At 52.7% G+C, this 20,774-nt stretch overlaps 1 protein-coding gene and 1 long non-coding RNA gene across 3 annotated transcripts; one reads left to right on the top strand and one right to left on the bottom strand.

Moving 5' to 3' along the window:
• Positions 1–5,339: 5,339 nt before the first annotated feature.
• HOXC13 (homeobox C13) lies at positions 5,340–13,635 on the bottom strand. Its single transcript, XM_004274236.4, has 2 exons — positions 12,505–13,635; positions 5,340–6,908 (listed from the first exon to the last, which is right to left on the bottom strand). Exons 1-2 carry the CDS (start codon positions 13,250–13,252, stop codon positions 6,652–6,654), a joined length of 1,005 nt encoding a protein of 334 aa, XP_004274284.2. The 5' UTR covers positions 13,253–13,635; the 3' UTR covers positions 5,340–6,651.
• LOC117202982 (uncharacterized) lies at positions 12,643–16,978 on the top strand. Of its 2 annotated transcripts, none has more exons than XR_007470119.1 (3): positions 12,643–12,781; positions 14,692–14,817; positions 15,872–16,978. It is a non-coding gene; the product is annotated as an uncharacterized LOC117202982 (long non-coding RNA). The 2 variants fall into 2 exon arrangements; XR_007470120.1 differs by having other exon boundaries at positions 14,692–15,776.
• The last annotated feature ends 3,796 nt before the right edge of the window (positions 16,979–20,774 follow it).

Below are 20,774 nucleotides of genomic sequence, written 5' to 3'. Positions count from 1 at the left end.
TCAGGCGCCCCTTTCTTAACCCTACTCGGACTAACTGGCTGCAGAGCTCCGCTCCCAGCCTGGGTCCCCAGGACCGGCGGGAGGCTCGGGTGCAAAGCTTCAGATCTAAATCCAGCCTCGGCGAGAGCTGCTCTCCAGGAGCCGACGGGGGACTTGGTGAGGAGAATGCTTAGGACTCGCAGCAGCCGAAGGCGCTGGGCAGCGGCTTCTAGCTCGGTTCAATCCGCCGGCACTTCGCAGCTCACATGGAAAACTGTACTGGCCTGGCAAGGCTCTGGACCCGCGGAGCAATCTCTGCGCCCGCTCTTCCGCACATTCATCAAATCACGAGATCAGAAGAGGTGGACTGCCTGCTGGACCCTGGACCACAGGTTCCTGATGCAGCTGGCCTGGCTCAACCATGGCCCGCTCATTAACTCAGGGGTTAACTAAAACTGAAGGCCAGGATGTGGTCCAAGGCTTTCCTTGAAGACCCGCGGCAGCCCTCTTGCTTCCTCGCATCCACCAGCTGGATGCGCCGCCGCCTCTCCCGCACCGACTCTGTCTAAGCCTCCGTCCCTCCTGCATCTTCACGGGCTATGCGCTGGTCCTCGAGTCCCCACCGCCGCCGAGCCAGGCGAAAGGAGTTATTATAAAATCTACGGCCGGCTCTGGTGGCAGGGGCAGAGCAGCTGCGGGAGGCTTAGGCCACCGCGGAGTGGCTGTGAGCCGCAGTGTTCGGGCTCCCCAGGCAAACCGAGGTCGAAATTATACCGCGCGGTGCTGCCTTCTCCCGCAACAGTCGAGAGGCCAAGGCGGCCCAGTTCAAGGTCACTGCCTAGTTTGCACAAAACGGTTCTGCCGCCTATGCACATGAGGCAGGGCCTGGGTCTCTGAAGGGAGGTGAGCAGGAGCTGGGCTGGGCGGGAGAGGCGAGACGGAAAGCGGCGGGTGGGGAAGGTCTGGGCCCCAGCCCGACCCCTCTGCTCTCTATGTGTCACCCCTTTAGGGCATCTTAGGCTTGGGGCAGGATTTTGTCGGGGTCAACCAAGGCTGACGGGTGGAGGTAGGGGCTCAGACTCCTCGTTCTTCGCTTCACCAGCTCATCCAGGGGTCCGAGCCCACCTGGCTCCCAGGCCTCCTTACGGGTGCCTAGGACTTAAGGAGAAGGTGAGGAGGCCCCTTCCCCCGTGCTGCCTTCCAGGGCTCTGCAGCCTGGAGGAGCGGGGTGTGAGAGGGACCTTGGGTGAGGGGGCCCAGTCAGGCTCTCAGGCTCACACAAGCAGCCTGGGGTCAACAGCGTCCTAACCTCCTCCAAGCATTCAGTGGCTCCACTTGTCCCCCTCCCACCACAAGATCCCAGCCTGATTGCTACTCAGGAAATGGGGAAGGGATAGGGGTGGTCCCAGGCAGGAACATCTGGGAGACCATCCCTCCACCCCTCACCTGAGCATCCCTAAGTGAGCCATCTTCCCCCATTTTCACTGTCCTTTCGGCGCACTAATAGTTAAATAATTTCGGGGTTCTGACATTTTCCCCCTCGCCAGCAGAGGATCTCTTCCACCTAGTGAATTACTGAGTATCAGGAAAGGTGTGGGGACCAAGTTATTAAAAAAAAAAAGCACCTTCTCCACAAACACCACACCTACAGTCGCCAGCAAAGTATGGGGAGCCCAGGGCCTGGTCTCCGTGGACCTCGAAGCTCAGTATGGGGTGAGGACTACCCAGAGTGCCCTCTGCCCCACAGCCAGCCGCTCCCTGTGACCATGGCCTCTGACCAGGCCTAGCTCTGGGGAGGGGCTGAGTTCTGCCTGGGGTCTGATCTGCCCAGCTACCCAACTGCTACCCAAATCCAAGCCTCCAGTTCGGGGCGGGGGCGGGTGTGGCGCTGGGCAGGGGCGGATCGGGGTAAGGGCAACGGGCCCGGGAGGCTGGTGGGGGTGGGAGGATGCGCTATCCCCAAGGCTGGCTGGGCTGGAAGAGCGGGGGTCCACTTACCTTTGGAGACGGAAGAGGTTCAGAAGGGTGCGGGGCGGGGGTTCTCGGCCTCTAGAAACCCTCTGGGTGCCCCCTCCCAAGGCGGCCCGCAAGCCCAGCCGAGGTATCTGAGGAGGGCGGGGCGGAGGAGGCGGAGGCTGCGGCCAGCGGTAGGCGCGCGGGAGCCGAGTTGCAGAGCATCTCTGGAGAGGCCGCCTTTTATGGGCGTTATTAGCGCCCCTGTCTAGACTGGAGACGACACCTCTGTGTGTAAACAGAGGCGGCGGGCTCTGGCGGGAAGGGGGATGGCGCGTCAAGGGGGCGAGTGGCCCTCCCCTTCTCTGGCCACCGGAAGATCAAGGCCTTTTCCACCCTCCCCCCTTCCCTGTGCTCCCTGTGATGTCAAGGTCAGAAAGACCTAGTCACGGTCAAGGCTAAAAGAGGAAGAGCCTGGTTGGTTGCGAAAAGGCTCTGGCCCCCTCCTCCTCCCAGAAGCCCCTGGCTCCCCAGGGCCCCTCAATCCTCCACCAGCGCGGGTCTAGATACACATCTGCCTGATCCGGCACTTGGAGTTTTTGAGGAGTGGGCTCCTGACACCATCCAAGTCAGACCCAGGTGGATCCTAGGGTGGGGAGTTCTCTTCTGAACAGAGGGGGCTGCTGCAGGGTCCCCAGCTTCAATCCTCTGGTAGATGGAGAGTGTCCCAGGGGCTGCCCCCGCCTTATACCCACACGGGGCCTGCTGACCGAGCCGCCTGTCGAAAAGCCTCAGGAGCAGATGGTCTGGAGACAGTCCCGGAGGGATCTCCCGAGAACTGCTGGCCTTGCTCCCTCAGGTGGGTTCCTGGCTGTGGGACTGACTACCGGCCAAAAGGCCCATTCTGCTGGCCCTAGGTCTGAGGACTAAGATGTGGGTGGGGAAGGGGTTTTCTCCCCAAGCTCAGGAAAATATCTAACTGAGCCCTCCCTGGCAGCCTGGTATAGAGCCCTCCAGACCGAGAGTCCTGTGAGGCTCCAGCTCACCCGGGTCCCCCCAGCCCTTGCCTCGGGGAGCCACAAGGAGCCAGGGATGTCATCAGATTATGAGAAAGATAGCAGGAACCTCAGTCCCAGAGAAGAGCTGTCCATTTCCCGGGGATGCCTCTATACTCACAATCCTTCAGACATTTTCTATCCCCTTGCCCCCGCATATTTATTGCATCCTCACTCTCACACAGACACTAGAGGACTGGCCTTGGAAAGAAAGGCTTTCTATAGATTTGCATAAAGAAAAGAAAACACACTCTACGCCCTGAGATCAGTGCCGGCTGACAACATTGCTACACGTGCACACACACAGGCAGAAAAGGCTGAGGAAATTCTGCACTGGTCAGAGGCTCTACACACACGCATACACACAAACACACGTATACACACACCTTCACAGGAATGTCTCACAGAGTTCCCCAATGAGAATGCCAACTCTCAGAGGAAGGAAAGGTAAGGAACCAACACAATCAGGGAGAGAATCATACTTTTTCCCAACTCTGGGAAGTGTGTGTCCCCACAACGCATACTCACACAATACCTGTCTCACCTAGGACTTTCCATTCTCGTGCTTACTTTTATGGAAGAGGCATCTCCAAAACTGATCCAGGAATATTTGATCCAGTGCATGGGACGCATCTTAAACACCCTGCGGCACACTGGGGCTCACAGGGACTCAGAGGGACCGCAGTGCTTGCTTGGGTCACTGGTGTCCCAGTGCAACCCCAGTGAGCCCGCGCAAGCTTTCTTCTCTTTTCCATCGCCCCCTTCTGGGGCCTTAGGGCGTATCCCTCCATGTGGGAAGACTCGCTCATTTGCCCTCATGTGGATTTGTGTGCAGAAGTGGAAGGATGCCTCAGAGAACTATAGAATTCTCTTTCCCCACTGAGTGTCCAGCTTCCACTGACTCTACAGCTGTGCCATGGGACTACCCAATGTACCCCCAAGTCAAGAGGGGTGGGGGTATCAAGGGAGCCCCAGGTCTCTTGTCTACTCAGTTCCTTTTTCTGACCAAACACACACATTTAATTTTCAATTCTTCCCATCTCAGGAGAGACTCAGGGGTTTTGGAGAGAGGTTAAGGTGGTGAGTGGGGAGAGAAAGGAGAGATGGAATTAAGAATGAACATTATTCCTGGGAGATTCATCTATTCCCTCCTAGATCTGTACTGCCCAGCGTGGGATTCTTTGGTGGTTAACCCAGAGTTGAAATGGAGTAGAAAAGGACTGGCAGCAGTATCAGTAGCGGAGCCTCCACAGAGGGTGAATTCCTCAGGCTCTTTGTCTCTCAGATTCGGGGTGTGTGTGTGTGTGTGTGTGTGTGTGTGTGTGTGTGTGTGTGTGTGTGTGTGTGTGTGTGTGGCACATACACACACCCCTGAAACATTTATTTAAATAAAATTTTAAGAACGTCAGCCATCAGGCAAAGTGAGATCAGAGAACTCTGATTTCCAACCCAATGCCTCCAGTCTTTCTGTGTCTCAGGAACGGAAAAAATATTATATATAAATAAAAATTGCTGCAGTAAAGATTTAATCTGAGATAACATTGTTTTAGGCTATATCGCTTTTTAAAAGTCTCTTAACCTGACAACTTAACGATCTCATTAACTCAGCCAGATAGGGAGATAGGCACAGACGGACGCAGCAGGGAAAACAAATTAGTGGCAGAGTCTACAGGGCTCCTGATTGCCTGGAAGACTGGGGTTCCCGACAATGCTGGAGAATACAAGTGAGATTGGCTTAGAGGACTGGGGGCCCATGGGGTCCTAGCAGCCCGACCTCTTGCATAGGTTGGTGGAGAGGAAAAGGGAGCAGCTTGGGAATACGGAGCTTGCAGCGGCCTCCCAGCAGGGCAGACTGAGGGGACCCCTTCCCAGCTCCAGCTCTGAACTGTCTGGAGGGATTTGGGACCCTCTGGGGGCAGTAGAGCCTCAGGAGCAAGATTAGCTCCCCACTGCCTCCACGCTGCCACCACCACAGCATCCAGTCGCCAGCTGGGACACCACTTTCTCAGCACAGAGATCCAGCTCTGAGCTCTATTAACTGAAGTGAACCCACTCACTTGCTCCCAGGCCTTCTCAGTCGCTGATCACATCCTTCTCTCCCAAGCGTACTCATCTATTTGGGGCATCAGGATGGGAAAGAGTTTTCTTCTGTCTAGATCGTATCAACAATCTGAAAACCTCACTTAAAAAACTTACGTGGAGCAGAATATAAATTTGGGATCTATCCAGCTGGGGGTGTTCTCTCTAATCTTCCCCCTGCCCATTCTGGCTGAGTCAGGGCAATAGAGCCTACCCCAAGAACCAGTGGATAGAAGGAGTTTCAGAAGGAATCTGAGCGATAAAATCAAGGCAAAAAAAAAAAAAAAGATTTTATTTTAAAAACAGGTTTGTGGTATTTTTTTCCTTTTTGCATTCAGTACATTGTCATTCAGACATCACAATACTATATACAGATACACAACATTTTTTAAAAGCCTGTTTTGGATGAACATTTCAAAAGAACACGCTTTTGTAATGCACCAGTGGGAAGGGAGAAGGTGAGCCCCCATCCCCCAGCACCAAGTTGGCCTTTGAGGAGGGAAATGTCAGGCAGCGTCTGCGTTAGCTGGCTAACTGGGAGACAGCTATCTTGGCCTCCTGGAAGAAAAACTGCTGTCCTCAGGACAATGAGTAAAAGTGAAAATGTGAGGCCTTCTCAGCTACCGCCTTGACGGAGAAGCAACTGGAGAGGGAATCTGCCGGGGGACCCGCTCTCCATCCCCTTGGAAGAGAAGCTTGTCCGTTCCCTAGAATAAAGTTCTGCTCCTGTGCATGGCCTCACCCTCAGTCTCGCCACAGAGAGAGAAGAGAAGACAGATTTAGCAGCATGGTGGGAGTTTCTGTCTTCCCTGGATTTCTGCATGTTGATTGAGAAGCAGAACAGAGGAGGCCATGGGGGCAAAGGTGGCTCCTCAGAAACTCAGTTCCTTGGTCCGGGTGGGGGAGAAGGGTAGGTGTCTCTTCATCCAATTCCAGCTTTTGTTGAAACAGGAAAGAAAAAACCTAAGCGCTGTCTGTACTCCAGTCACGATGCCGTGTCCCTAATACTTCTCATTAATATTAATGTGACTTTTAAAATATGCACAGAAACATCTTAACTGGGAAATCTTGCCTAACTAAAGAGTGCCAGAGGGACAGGGAACGGGAGGAAGGACTGGACGGAAAGTAGGAGCTCGCCAGGTCCTGCTCGGGGTCGCACCCTTAGGGGGATCATCTACCTGCCCGGGCAAAGGATGAGGCAAAAATGGGGTCATTCGGGGTTCCCCAGCTCTGCTTTGGCTGGAATGATTGGGCTCTTGGCTGCCACTCGGCGCTCCGGCAAGGCGAGGGGCAACGGCCAGAGGGAGTGGAGGCAGGCTGCCTTCCTCCCACTCCCGCCCGGACCCACCTCCAAAGCCGCTGAGGCGGGGTAGATGCCATCTGCATAGGGGTGAGGGGTGAGGATGGGGTGGGGAGTAGAGGGCGGCAGAGCACACCCTTTGATACCCTCTGCCTCCCAGCGGAGTGGTTCCTCTTTCTGGTTAACATTAAATATTTGTCTGTACCCGAAAAGCGTCCTTCGGTGTGTTCGGATATGGTACAAATCGGCGACATAAATAGACGGGGCGGGCAGCTGGGTGGGCGGTCAGGTAGAGTGAAGATGAGGCGCTTTTGATTTGCTGACCACCTTCTTCTCTTTGACCCGCCGGTTCTGGAACCAGATGGTGACCTGGCGCTCCGAGAGGTTCGTGGTAGCCGAGATGCGCCGGCGCTTCTCTTTGGTGATGAACTTGCTGGCCGCATACTCCTTCTCTAGCTCCTTCAGCTGCACCTTGGTGTAGGGCACGCGTTTCTTGCGCCCGCGGCGGTAGCTGTTGACCTCGGGCTGTAGGGGGACCACGTCTGGGGGGAGAGAGAAGGCGGGCGGCAGGAAGTGAGTCGCATGGTTGGACCCAGGACCCCGCGAGGGGCCTCAAGTCCGCACGGCTGCGGAGGCGCAGGTTCCGGCAGGGACTCAAAGGGAGCTGACGGATTGTCCCCAAATCTTTTGCACCTCTGTTATTAGCAAGGCCTCGACTTAGGTGAGGACCCTGGGGTATTGCCTCTGGCGCAAACTTTAAAGGAGGGGGCGCCCAAACTCAGTAACCAAGATGAATGATATTTTAATGCAATGTTTTAAAATATATAAACGAATGCCCAGGAATCCATGATGAACAAAATATGAAAATTTTAAATAAATACGGGACCAGTATTACTGATTTTTCCTTTTGGCTCAGCTTCCAGTATGGCTCTACACAGCACTCCTTATTAGAATCCCTGTTCCCTTAGAGGGGTCCCTCCAAATTGCAGCCTGGTCTGCTAGCCTGCAGGATTGCAGGTATTCAGGAAAATCCCTCTTTCCTGCAGGTAGGTCATTTGGGCATGGGTCAGTTTATACTCTGCCCCATTATCAGAGGAAGGTGTTCTTTTGTATGTTTGAGGGAGGGCATGGTGGGCAGGGAGACAGTTTCAGTGGGCACAGACCCCCAAGTGGGGCCTCTTGCCTTTGGTCACTGGCTCTGCACTAGGAATCTGAGGCCAGCACCGACAGCTAGAGAGAAGAAAAGTGGCCAGGTGAAGCCAGACTGCCTGGGAGCCAATCTCTAGGAGTCCAGTGTTGTGAGCCACTTAGTAACATCCAAGGTGGGAAGTCCTAGCACTGAGATGTAGGGAATCAGGTCCCTAGAAGTGGAGGGTCCACACCCAGGTGTGTGCCCACCAGAGGAGACACCAAGAGAGCCCTTCTTGGGTTGAAACCAGCTGTTCACGTAAGTCTTCTATAAAAAGAAATCAGTGCCCCTCCCTTGCCCCCATAAATGTCCACTCAGCAAAACAGCAAATCCTGCTCCCATGTGCTATCCCTGTCATTCCTCTGAGGCTGAAGGAGACTGTCCCCACCCCATGCGGGAACCCCAATCCTAAATACCTTGTCATCCCACTACTAGTTCAATTTCTTCATGCTCTGAGAATGTCACAGGCAATACGTGTCACTTATATCCCCCCTTCCACTCCACCCTCACCTCTGTCAATAAAAATATCATAGCAACACTTTCAAGGGGAAGTGGGGAACTAGGGAAATTATCTGAGTAACTCACCCTTCAATTTTTAAAAACGTAATTGGCAGACTTCTTCATGCAGGATTTAATGAGTAGGACTGAATATCTGAGATTTCCCCTTCATTCTTACTGCCCTTTGGAAGTGTAGACACAGTCTAGAATAAGGACACAAAGCTCTTTCTGAAATGCTTGTTCTCACTGCCCCCCCACCCCGCCCTCATGAAACACCTTCCTTATACCCATTCTCATTGGGTCTGCTCTCTCTCAGGGACCCTTGTCTACACAGGATGGGGAGAGAAGAGGTCACCATCAAATGCAGGGGGCGAATAAAGTACGCAGAAAGAATATGGGAGAGAGGGGGTTCCAATGGCCTGGTTTGGCTGTCTTCATGACGACAATTTTTCAGGAAAATTGTTGCACTTGTCACTTTTCTCTGCCTATGTAGGAACAGGCCAAGTTTTTTTTTTTTTTTAATCTGCAAAACAAAACAACTTCACTTTAGCAGAGCAGATCCTTTATGTTAAAAAGGATTTTTTTTTTTGCACAAGATAATTTTTAAAAGTCTCACAGTTCTTAAATGTGTCTTACTCTTACAGATGTAACTATGATTTGAGAAACTGACGATTCTGGAATAGGAGTAAAACAGAGAGGGTCAGTAATGATACCGTGAGGCTTTTTTTTTAATCCTCGGAACATTTTTTCCAGTCTTATTTTATTAAACCCATTTTACAAGATAAGGAATCTGAGGCTCAGAGTAGGTAAAAGAACTTAAGTGGCAGAGCCAGATTTCAAACCCAGATTTTTGGACTCAACATAATGACACAGTAAGTTCTAAAATGGAAACAGACCACTTGGTACAATTTAGCTTTAAAGTACCTCCTTTTTCCTGGAGAGCAAATGGGATAAACGTGGGTTTGGGTTCCTGAATTAACCAGATAACTGTCCCTGATTTTTTTAAACTTCACTTTCTGGAAATGCTCACAATTATCTACCCAATTTTGGGTCTCCTAAACCCCAACTATAAATTTCCAATGAGGCTTAATCAACAAACCCTAAAAAATCAGTTTAAAAAAAGCAGATAGCTGGTCTAAATTGGTTATTTTTCTCTACAGAATGCCAAGAGTTGATGTGGCCAAGTTTTTCATGGATCAGACCTAACGGCTGGTTGTTTTGGCCAACTGGGGAAATACCTTCAGTCTTGCCTTCTGAAAGAAGCCCCCTTTCATTGTCTGCTGTCTTGTCTGGAAAGGAAGTGGGATCTGCAGATGTGGAAACATCTGGAAGCTTAGGCCTCGAGTTGTGTCTATGCTGCCTAAAGTAAGTAGAGGACTTGGTGATTAATTTTACAATCAACCTTTCCCTAATCTCCCTTCAGAGCGTGTGGGCGTGCACACACACACACACACACACACACACACACACACACACACACACACACCACTTCATACCTGGGAACCTAATAGACACTTTTGAGGAGCAGATAAAAATCAGATCAATGCTCAGCCACAGCTCTCTCTTGGGGTCCTGTGTACATGTTCCTACTGCCCACTGGCTCTTGACCCACCCACTCCCAAAACAGGGCTCTGGTCCTCCGAAGAGGACCTTGTTCAGCTAGAAATCCTAGCCACTCTTCTCAAGCAAATTCCAAAGACTTGTCAGTAGAGACTTCCAGTATGGCCCAAAGAGCCCATTATCTCCTTCTCTCTCTTACTGTCTCCTCCTATCCTATCTGTCTCTATCTCTCCCTGTCTCCCCCACCCCGCCCCCCTCCTCTCTGCTTCTCTCTTGGAATTTCTGCTGATTCTCTCGGAATTTCTGCCTCTCTCTGTCAAAATTAAAAACTGTCTATACTAACTATAGGAAGAAAAAAAAAAGAGCAAAGAAGCAAGGGTCTAGATAATTGGGTGAAGGAAGAAGCCACAACTCAGCTGGGCCCTAATTATCTGGATCTTTCTGAACAATTGCCTTCATCTCCCACACCAGCCCAGACTGCCATAGATGAGGTCTCTCAGAGCCAGAGGCACTGAAAAGAGACAGTAGTGTTTATGCCTAGATGCTGCCGAACAAACCACAATTGCATAGACAGAGTTATCTGGAAATCTCACTACTTTAAAGGAGCTCTGTGTGGGTAGAAAGATGGAGGGTGTCTGAGCATAATTTCTTATTCATCTGCCTTTTGCCTGGACCTCTGCACTCACTGAGATACACCAGCCCGATTCTATTTCCACACCGGGAGTGTGTGAGCACATAGCTGTTGAGATACACTGGGTTTTTATATCCACTTCCATGCCATAATTTGCAAGTGTATTAAATCTCAGTTGGGCTATATATTTTTTTATGTCAAAGATATTTTTCTCTAGGAGGCTGTGATAAAAAAGTGCTTACTTTTAGTTTTTTTTTTCCTGGGAATCTTTAAGATGTTTATTTTGCTCAAAGATATTTCTGAGCTTCTCTCCAATCTCTCACTCCCACCTTGCTCCACATGCATACACAGCAATGCCAGAGCAGCTCCCTCTCATCCCCTCTTCACACTAAACCCACCGCCCACTGCTCTAGACTTGTGCCTCTGCCCACAGTGGGCTGGGTGGGCATCTGCCCCTCTGCCCTTCAGCCCCTTAGCATGGCCTGTTGGCTACCAGCTACTGATGCTCCAGGAATTCCTGCTAAACCCCCATCTCCTAAGCAGCTTCCCATCTGGGTGGGATGGGAAATTAAAGGGCCATATCTCCACAACACACTATTGTACACCTACATGTGAGTTGCCTATCTTCTAGAAAAGTGTTATTATGTGTTTCGTATTAGGTGGTTAATAACAGAAATCATATTACATAAAAATATAGTCAATGCAGAGTAGGTAACGCATGACACCATGTACTAAAATTCTATCAACCTAAATCTTCTGGCAGCCAGAAATTGGGTGTCTAGTGTGGGTCCCACCTTGGTCAGTTGTGTTATACTAAGTCATCTTATAATATTTACAAGAATGTTATTTGCTACACTTTTTAATATCATTCAGTAATTTTTTTTAACCATCTGTCCTTGCCCCAATCCCGGATGCAGAGGAATTTCAGGCCCACCCTTAGGAGGTCTTCAGGTCTACACTTCCCAATGAAAATGTCCCTGGGTCCACATGTAGAGTTGGGGAGGGGGGGGGCTCTGGGCAGTGTGGGGAGCCATATATGGCTGGTCGGGGCCCCCAGGACCCCTGTAGGCATCAGAACGGAGCCAGTCAGCCCTCTCCCACTGAGCTCTGCTCATATATAGCAAGAGCAGACTCAAGCTCTGGATTCACTAGACCCTGAATCCTGATTTCTCAGCACAAAGCTGAATACGAAGCTCCTGATGTGGTTTTGAGAAACCTGGAACTGGTCTTTTCCCCTGTGGAGTGGGGGGGGGGGTGGTGGTTTGCAGGATCCCTTCCTGTTCAGAGATAGCCTCAATTGGAAAGGGAACAGAACACCAGTAAATTCCAATCCCCCACCGCATATGGAGCCAGACAATGCAGAGGGGTCCCCTGCCTGGGCCTGGACCTCAGATCCTTCCAAAGCAGGTCTCCCCCCCACCCTCATCCTCACTCCCCTCTAAGAGAAAGAGACACTCCCCTGTGTCTAAGGCATGGGGAACTCTCCTTCTCTCCCGCATTTGGGGGAGTTGGTAGTGCGAACACCCACAGGATTTGAGCTCAGTGCACCAGAGAGGCAAAGAATTTTATAATCCAGGAGAGGGATGTGAATTCCCTTTTCTCCACACCCTCTCTAGAGATTTTAGCTCTCTTGTTCCTTTAACAATCAGGAAATTCGTGGCCAAATTCTTAAAATAAATCAAGAAAAGAAAAAAGAAAACACCCTACATTTCTGTAGATCCCGGCAAATTAGACCCCTATTTAAAAACAACAACAAAAACTGTCCAGTGCCTGCAGTGCCTGAATGATCTTGGACATTCAGGCAAACCAAATGTTTGGGGGTTCTAATTTTTTTCCCCAATTAATCGGTGGGTTGAGCGTTTTGTCCTAGTGGTTTTGGATTCCAAGGCACCCAAGGCCCACCCCACCCCCCATTCCTGGCCGGAAGCGGGCTTAGGAGGCCAAGAGCCGTGCGTGAGACTGGAGCCCGCTGGGGGAGGAGGAGACAAGCTCCCGACTGGAGCGGAGCCGGCGGCCGGGCGCTCGGGCGCCTGTGATTGCTTCACTCTCCGCCCGGCAGCTCCGGGGAACGTGTCGGAGCAGATTTCTTCCCCGGCGCATTCCTCAGCGCAGCTCGCCCGGCCGGCTCCATCGGCAGCCCAGGAGAGCCGGCGCGCCGGGGCCAGACGGCGGGGGTGGCTGGGGCGCGGAGCCCCGGGGCAGGCGGGGCTGGGACGGGTCCCTGGCGGCGGTGGCGGCGGCGCTCGGGCCCCTTCCTTACCTGGAAAGGGAGACTTCCAGAGGTGGGCGGACTGAGACTGCTCCTTGGAGCAGTACACCTGACTGTCCCAGCCGTTGGAGAGAGCCCAGTGCTGGTAGCCTTCGACGGGGATGAGCGCGTCGTGACGCGGCTCCGGGTGCCCGCTGATCCCAGGCACCACAGACACGTCCAGGTAGCCGGGCATCGCCTGGTAGGAGCTGGCGAAGCTGGGATAGAAGGCGAACTCCTTGGCCCTGGAGGACAGGTCGTCACCCGGCAGGGCGCCCGACGGCTCGGGGTACTTATCGCCCGGGTGGTAGGCGCAAGGCTTTTGCTGCAGGTTCACGTTGTGCGACAGGCGGCAGCCGTAGTAGCTGCCACCGAAAGGGTAGCCGTAGCCCAGGGTGGCGCTGGACGAGGTGGGGGGCGCCGGCGGCGGGGCGCATTGGCGCGCCGCCTCCGGGGCCGGGATGTCCGTGTAGACGGCGCCCTGAGGGGCGCCCAGGGGAGCCGGCGGGCGGCCCAGCACGGGGTGCGGAAGCAGGTCGCGGCAGTGGCTGGCCGGGCAGCTGCTGCCCAGCCCGTCCATGCTCGGGGCTTTGCCGGGGCTCGCTCCGCTGCAGCCACCCCCCGCGCCGCCCGCGCCGCCGCCTCCCCCGCCGCCGCCGCCGCCGCCGCCGCCGCCGCTGCCGCTCTCCGCCGCGCTGTCCTCATAGACGTACATAAGGCTCTCCGGCCAGCGAGGATGCAGGAGCAGCGAAGTCGTCATGACATGATCTGCTCGAGCTTTTTAAAAACTCCACTTGCCAGAGGCTGCGAGCTGGGGAGACACCTCGCTCCCTTTTCCCCTCCCCCATCCCTCCTCCCTTCTCTCTCTACCCCTCCCCTCCTCCTCCTGGTGCTTCCACCTCCCTCCCTACATGTCCTCTACGCATGCGGGGACATTTCATTAAGAAATCACCGGCTCCCGCCAGCCTCCCCTCGGCAACCCTCCCGCGCCCACGTGACGCCACCCGTGCACGTGATGCCTTGGCCGGGTCTCCTGGGGTTCCCACCCCTAGTGGTGGGGCGGGGCGAAAGGGAAGAGGTCTCTGCTGATTGGCTCTCAGGAGGGGCAAAGAGGAGGGAACTGGGAGATTTAAAGGGACAGGGCAACGCCCCCTGGCCGGCCTCGGGGAGGGAGAATGAGGAGGGGGAGCCTGAATTTGGCCGACGCAAAGGGGTCTGGCAAGACCAGGACTTTTCCTGGGAGCCTCCCACTAGGCTTAGAAGGCGTGTGGGGGAGACTGATTCCTACCCCAAAAGATCGCTGACTGGATTGGGGCTTGGAGCTAAGGGTCGGGGAGACACCGTATTTTTTTTTTCTTAATAAATAAAAAAACTGGAAAGCAGGCGGAAGCGCACCGGCAGGGCGTGGGGAGCCCTGGGTCTGGCTTTGGCTGACTCCCTGGGAGCTCCGGCTGGAAAGAACTCGACACCGAGCAGCAAGACTTTGATGCCGGGATTGTGTTTCCATTTCCGACTTTCAGCCACTTTCCCCAAAGCCCCAGTTGTCTAAGAGGGACCCTCTCTAGGCTCGTTGCCCGCAGGTCTTCCTCCAGCGGAGCAGAGAAGGCTAGGAGGATGTAATAGCCCCCAAACACAAACATCATCACACGGAGGGCGGGATGCTCTCAACGAAAAATTGAGATAGAATAAAGAAGAGAAATGGGGGCAATAGAATAGAGGGGTATTTCAACATACAATAGAAATTAAAAGACTCGGAGTGAGATTTTTCAAAGAAAAGGGGGAGGAGGAGCAGGGATTCGGTCTAGGAAAGCTGAAAAGCTCTTCATGCGAACAAGAAGAGCACGCGCTCTCAGATCCGTGTACAAAAGGAAACGTGGGATGAGGGAGAGTCGGCAGCGCTGCCCCTTTGGAGGGACATTTCCCAGGCGCTACTCTGGGAGACCCCAGGAGACCCGATCCGAGCCCGGCGGATCCGCCTCCGCCCTCGGCCGCCTGGGTTGAGCCGGCCATAGGCTGAGGGGCCAGACAGAGCCGGGATCAACGCAGTTCCCAGCTGGATAACCCCAACTTTAACTCCCATAGCATCCCCTCCTTTTAACGTGAAGTGTTTCGATGCTTTGAAACTACCCAATCTTTTCAAAGAAAAAATTAACCAACTTACTAATTTTCTAAAAAAGCCCCCCTCTTCTCTCTTCCCAGTCTCCAGACTTGTCGGGCTTCCTGTGCTCAGTTTGGTGCCTAAGTAGAGGCACCCCTTTCCAGAGAGCATCTCCGTGGGATTGAGCCAAGTTCCCTTTCAGCACAGGGCCTCCCTGAGGAGGAGAGGTAATAAGGAGAGAGAGAAAAAAGGGGAGAGGGGCTACAGCATCTCCCTCTTTCCTGCCTCTGCCAAAGATTTTAGATGCTGGGTGCTCCTGTCCAGACCGCGGCCAGGAAATAGCCTCGGGCTAAGCCGAACCCGCTGGATCCCTTCAACTTGAGAGCAAATGGCCAGGTCTGTACTGAGATCTGGCCCACGGGCTGCCTCCCTTCTACCGGTAGGGGCAAAGTGGTGTTGGACGATGGAGAGCGCCCTGGCGTGGGTGACTTAGGATAAGAGACGCAATCTTTATCAGGGTGCTCTTCATTCGGAAGGGTCACCTCAGAGTTCCAGAAAGCAGGCTTTGGGCTGGGCTGGCAGTAGGAGGAAAAATATATCAGGAAGCTTGGAACATGAGCAGGCTAGCTTGAGTGTGTGTTGAGGGCGATGATGGTGGATGGAGGAGAGAGGAGTGGAGAGGAAGGTGGGTCTTGCTGGGAGCCGGCTCTTGGCTAGGAAACTGGCTTCTCTGCCTCCGGAGTCCCAAGGTCAAGGTAAAAGGAGGAAAGCAAACATGGCCTGGCTAGTCTAGACTGGGTCGTGTGACCTTGGCCCCCCGCGTCTGCCTGCGGCCTGCCTGGTGGGGGTAGGTGGGTGGAGAGGTCTGCCGTTTTTTCCCTCCGCAGGTGTAGGGGTGGTGCGGAGGCCCTAGCTTCCCCTCCTGTGCAGTGCGGGGTCCGGTTCCGCGTGGAGAACCCAGGGCGACGTGGACCGGGCTGAGTGGGGCAGCCGGGCGAAACAAAGGGCCTGAAATGGCCACCCCGTTCCTGGGGCTCCCTCCCGGGTCCAGGAATGGTCTAGCTCAACGCCAGATGCGTCTTCACGGGCCAGAACCCAAAGACGGGTCCCCCAGCCTTTGGGAGTAAGGGGCAGAACAGCAGAAAGGCTCTGGGTGCAGGCGGCCCAGCAATAAATAAAATCAATAGTAGGTTCTTTTCCAGATTTATATAAGGGCATTAACTATTCCTATTGCAATGAGATATGGATTTAACCCAGCAATTTTACAATTCCATTTATTAGGGGCTTTATGCGGCCAAAATTTAGCGACGAGCGGAAAGAGAGGGAAAAGTTCCCTTCGTCAAGGAGCCCAGCCGAAGAAGATGTAGGCCCCCCAGAGACCTGAGAGAGTGGGAGGCGAAAGTTCAGGACTCAGGGCGTTGAAAGCGCCAGAGAAGGGTCCGCATGCTCTGAACGATTTCCCACTCTTTCGCTGGGTTCCCCAAGACCTTCCGCGCCTGAAACTGCTGACTCCAAGACTGGGGCGCACCCGGAGCAGGGAGGGAGGCGACGAGGCGAGAGCCTGCGGCGCCGGGCGCCTCAAAGTAGAGCCTTGTTGGTTAATTAACTTTAAGCCTGGGGTCGCTTCTTTCTCCTCCCCCGAAAAAAAAGATGTGGATCTCGCTGAGACACAAATAAAACCAAATTAAACACTCCAGGAGAATATGCACTACTGGAAACATAGTAATTACATCGCCGAAGCGATGAGGCGATCCCGCCCTAGAAAGCCAGGCGCTGAAACCCTCGGCTTCGGCGCTCACCCCCCACCGCTGAGCCACACCTCGCCCCGCCGGGGGCTTCGCGGGTGGGCCGATGGAGCTGGACTGCGGACCTGGTTGAGAGGAAATCGGGAGGAATGAATAGGAATGTGACCCTTCGGTCTCTAGCTGTGATGATGTTGGTGTGTGCGGGAAAGGACGGAGCATTTCATCACACCAAAGGAAAATGGAAAACGGCCCCTCTAGCCCCGTCGAGAAGCCCCGGGCTGCGCTCTCCGCTCTTTTTTCAAAGGGACATTTGTGATGGCGAGGCCACGGGAGCCGCTCTGCCCTCAGCTTCCTCTATGGACTGAGTTCCCCGCTAAGTTCAACTCTGAAATTCTTGTTTTCAAAGACTCCAATATATAAAGGAGATATTCAATGTGCCGTCTCACTGGAAGTGTGTGTGTGTTTGCACGGTATACGTGTGCACACGCCCGGCCTGTGGGTCTGTGATTGTGGGCAGGCTCCATGCACTGTTCCAGCACATGCCCTTGTGGATACGGCCCAAGTGTATTCATGAAAATACCCAGCCCTCGCCGAAATCCTCTCTATGCAAATAAAGATCTCTGCTGGTCTGTTTATTTCTCTGGATACACACTTGATTTATATGCTCATCCTGTTCTCTACTTAGACATCCCCAGGAAAATGAAGAGGCAGATGTCTGTGTCTTTCTAAAGTTGAGGGGTGAAATTCCTGGCCCGCTGTGTTAGAGACCAAGTCGGTGGGGTAAGCTAGCAGCATTTGCAGCAGGAGTTGCTGCACACACTCGAGGGCTGGGTGAAGCTTGAATTCCAGGCGAGGGAGAAGGGGATGAGAGAAATGAGGTTGGTGTGCCCCTTATTCAGTGCCCAGATTGCCTTCTTTGGAAAGCAAGCATCAGTTGATTTCCCTTCCTCCCCCTCTTTCCTCTGTTTCCTCCATATTGCCCAGAAAAAAAAAAAAGAGCTTGAAGCTCTGAAGCTCCTGCCCCCCCCCCGCCCCCCGCTTTTTTTTTTATGGGAGAAATTCCAGTTTAAAAAAAGGAGGGGGTGGGTTGAGGCTGCAGGAGAACAAAGAGCCTTACCACCATGGGGTCTGGATTCTCGCCCAGACTTGGGGCCTTGGTGGGCGGGCATAGAGTTTGGGGGGCCCTTTCCTGTCCAGGATACGGGCTGCAGGCAGGATGGAAGAGATTTGTGGAGGATTGAGGATGTAGGGCTTGAGCTATCTAGGAAAGAAAGGGATGTTTGGGATAGAGAGGTCACTTACAGGAAGGGTTAGGAGTTCCGGGGTGGGGGGGTGGAACTATGAGAGAGCCCCCTGGGAGTGTGACTGAGCTGGGAGAGCCTTACACACTCAGAGGAGATTAATTCCTGTTGGGTCACAAAGGGTGATACTGGTGGGGAAGGAAAGAAAAGTGGCTGATCCTGGGGCTCCCTGGCCCTGCCCAGTCCCCTCCTCGCCTCCTTTCCCTCCACCTCCCTTGGCTCTAAAAGGTTGGGGGTGGCCCAAGGAGTGTGCAGATGCAGATGCCACTCCCAGGCTCCTGGATCCCTCTGGAACCTGCTCCACTTTAATCTCTCCACCCCCACAGTGTGGACTCAGAGGAGAGCCACCCAGGCCTCTCCTCCCGGTCTGAGACTCACCCCCTGGACAGCAGCTACCACCCTGGCATCTTCCACCTATATTGTTCTTCCTCCTTGGGCCCCCAGCTTGAGGAAGATGGGACCAGGATGGGCTGAGGCATCGCTTTGCTCCTGATTTCAGAGTTTTCTGCTCTCAAACCCAAACTTGCCTTCCTCCAGGCCCTATTCACTTCCCTCTCCTAGACATCAGGGAAATCCACTCTCTTCTGCTGTCAGTTTAGGATTGCAGTGTTGGCTGAGGGTTTGGGAAGTCCCATCAAACTTTCCTCTATGGTTCTGCAGGGATCCACTCGAGGGTCGGGGTTTAGGCTGCCATCACCAGTCTTTTCCTGGATTCTCCTCCAGCCTGCCCCCAATCACACCTGTGGTGCTCTGTGTTTTGAGTGGGGAGATCAGGTAGCTGCTTCCATGCGGAAGTCTCAGGAAGCCTCCTCCAGTGGCCTCCAGTGTCCCTACCTCGGCCCTCATTCTTCCATTGCTTCCATCGCTGTCCTCTCAGCCCTGCCAAGCTCCTCACAGAGACCCTTCCCAACCCTCCTCATCCTCTCCTTCCCCAGACCCATCCCCTTTCTAATCCTCATCCCTCCTACTCCCTTTTCTTTTTCAGCAGCATCTCAGCCAGTCACTTGCCCTCCCCCCACCCCCAATGACAGAAGTTCCGGAAATAAACACAGAGTTAAGAAATTAACAAAATATATCTCCCGGCTTCTTGCCTCCCCAGAGCCCCTACACTTACCCCATCCCTGCAGTGGGAGAGGGCCCTCTGTTCCCCTCCCCTCACCCCAGACACCTCCTCCTTTTAGGAAGTCCTTCAAAAACAGACAAATAAAATCTCTCCTGGTTTTAGGGCCTGTCTGAGAGGGAAGTCCAAGTTCATTTTCAAGTTAGACAAGGGAGTTGAGGGGGGTTGGGGAAGAGGTGGAGGAGTGTTTGCAGGGGGCTGGATTTGGCTTCCTTTCAGAGATCTAACAACGGGCCCTTTTGGTCAGAAAGCCAACAAACCGAATGCTTGGAAAAGGTATTTATCACTTTCAATCATTTCCTCCATCTTTTAAAGTTTAAATTTGCGGCTCCTAGAAATGAGACAGATCAATCTCTTCTCTTCTCTTCCTTTCCCTTCCCTTCCCTTCCCTTGCCTTGCCGTCCCTTGCCTTCCCTTCCTTCCTTTCTCTCTCCCTCTCCCTCTCCCTCTCCCTCTCTCCCTCTCCCTCTCCCTCTCCCTCTCCCTCACCCTCTCCCTCTCCCTCTCCCTCTCTCTCTCTCTCTCTCTCCCTCTCTCTCTTTCTGTGTGTCTCTTTAGGATTTCCAGTTACTTTAAAAGAAGATAATGGAAAATAACATTTTTCTCAGAAGGGGTTGTAGACCTCAATACCGCATTCTTCTGGATCAAAATGGACTGTTTATCTTATATATCCTTTTAAATAAGAATGACTAAATATAAAAGACATAGCTGAAGCACTGGACATTTCATCTCTAACTAGGTGAAATACTGCCCTCAATTCCACCATGATGCTGAGACCTGGAGTTTAGTGGGTCCTAAGAGGCAGATGGTAGAGGACGTAAGTATATTTCATTATGAGGAAGGAGAAAAATTATACCCTAAATGGATTACAGCCTAGTTCTCCCCATGACCAGATACCCTCAGAAGTCACAGCAGAAGATACATTCTAATCATTCTACTTTGAAAATAATTGAGCTTGACACCAGAAATTAAGGGACCTTCAAAAGATGCCTTACCAAAAGAAAGAAAATTTAATTTTCCTATCTCCAAAAAGAGGGAAATGAAAACCTAAGACTCAACTAAAGGGCAAGAACCCCTCTTTGCTAAAATAGCCAATCTTGCTTGGGATCTATGGAGCAAAAATGCAGGAAGGAGCTTGAATGTCTGGGTACTTGGGACAAGATTCCTGCTGGTGGCAACTAATTCCACCTTCCTAAAAGATATAATTTGGTGAAATATTAGTTACTGGAGGGAAACTATCCCTATGATATCCTTATGAAGGGGGCTGCTAGATTTTCTCTCCCTCACTGTCTCTTCCCTCTCACCCATATTTATCCTTCTCTAGGGAGTATTTAGAAGAATTTTTTCTCTTGGTTGTGGTGTTGTTTTATACATACGTGAAGCAAAGTTGATGAAATCTAAAGAACTAGAAAGGAAGATGGGGACATCCATGTTCTCTCCTCGCAAAGATTGCTGCACTCACTTGCATAGTCAGAGAAAATTGAACTCAGATAAGAAGAAATCTCTTTCAAGGTATAGAGACCACCTCAGACTTCGTGCACTTGATGGCCTTCAGCATTTCTGGGGAGCATGACTGTTGAGTCCTGGTTTTTGAACACTGCTGGATAGTACACAGGCTGGGGGAACATGTATTGTGATGGGTGTGCATCGTGCTAGCGTGGAGACATTTACAGGTTGGTCATGACAGGGGTGCTGGTGAGGGCAGGCTGATGATGGTGAAAGAAAAGGAAATACAGTGAGGATTTGAGCTTGGGGAAGACCCCTCGAATCCTCCAACTCCAGCTCTCTGCAGGGGGGGCCTTCTCTCCTTCAGCTGAGCCACTATAAGCAAAATGGGAAAAAAGACCATCCTCACGTTTCTGCAGAGATGCTATTCCTAATGCATTAAGGAAATCTTATGCAATTCCTCTCTTACTCTGAGGCCTCAGGAAAACCTTTTTCTGCTAGAATCTGCATTTGTGATTTGAGGCACTTTAACTCTCTTTTCAGTACTTGGTTTATTAATGAATATCTCTCCG

Source organism: Orcinus orca, chromosome 11 (genome assembly GCF_937001465.1).
Source record: "Orcinus orca chromosome 11, mOrcOrc1.1, whole genome shotgun sequence".
NCBI lineage: Eukaryota > Metazoa > Chordata > Mammalia > Artiodactyla > Delphinidae > Orcinus > Orcinus orca.
Note: the sequence above shows the minus strand (reverse complement) of the source record. Positions and strands in the feature narration are given on the sequence as shown.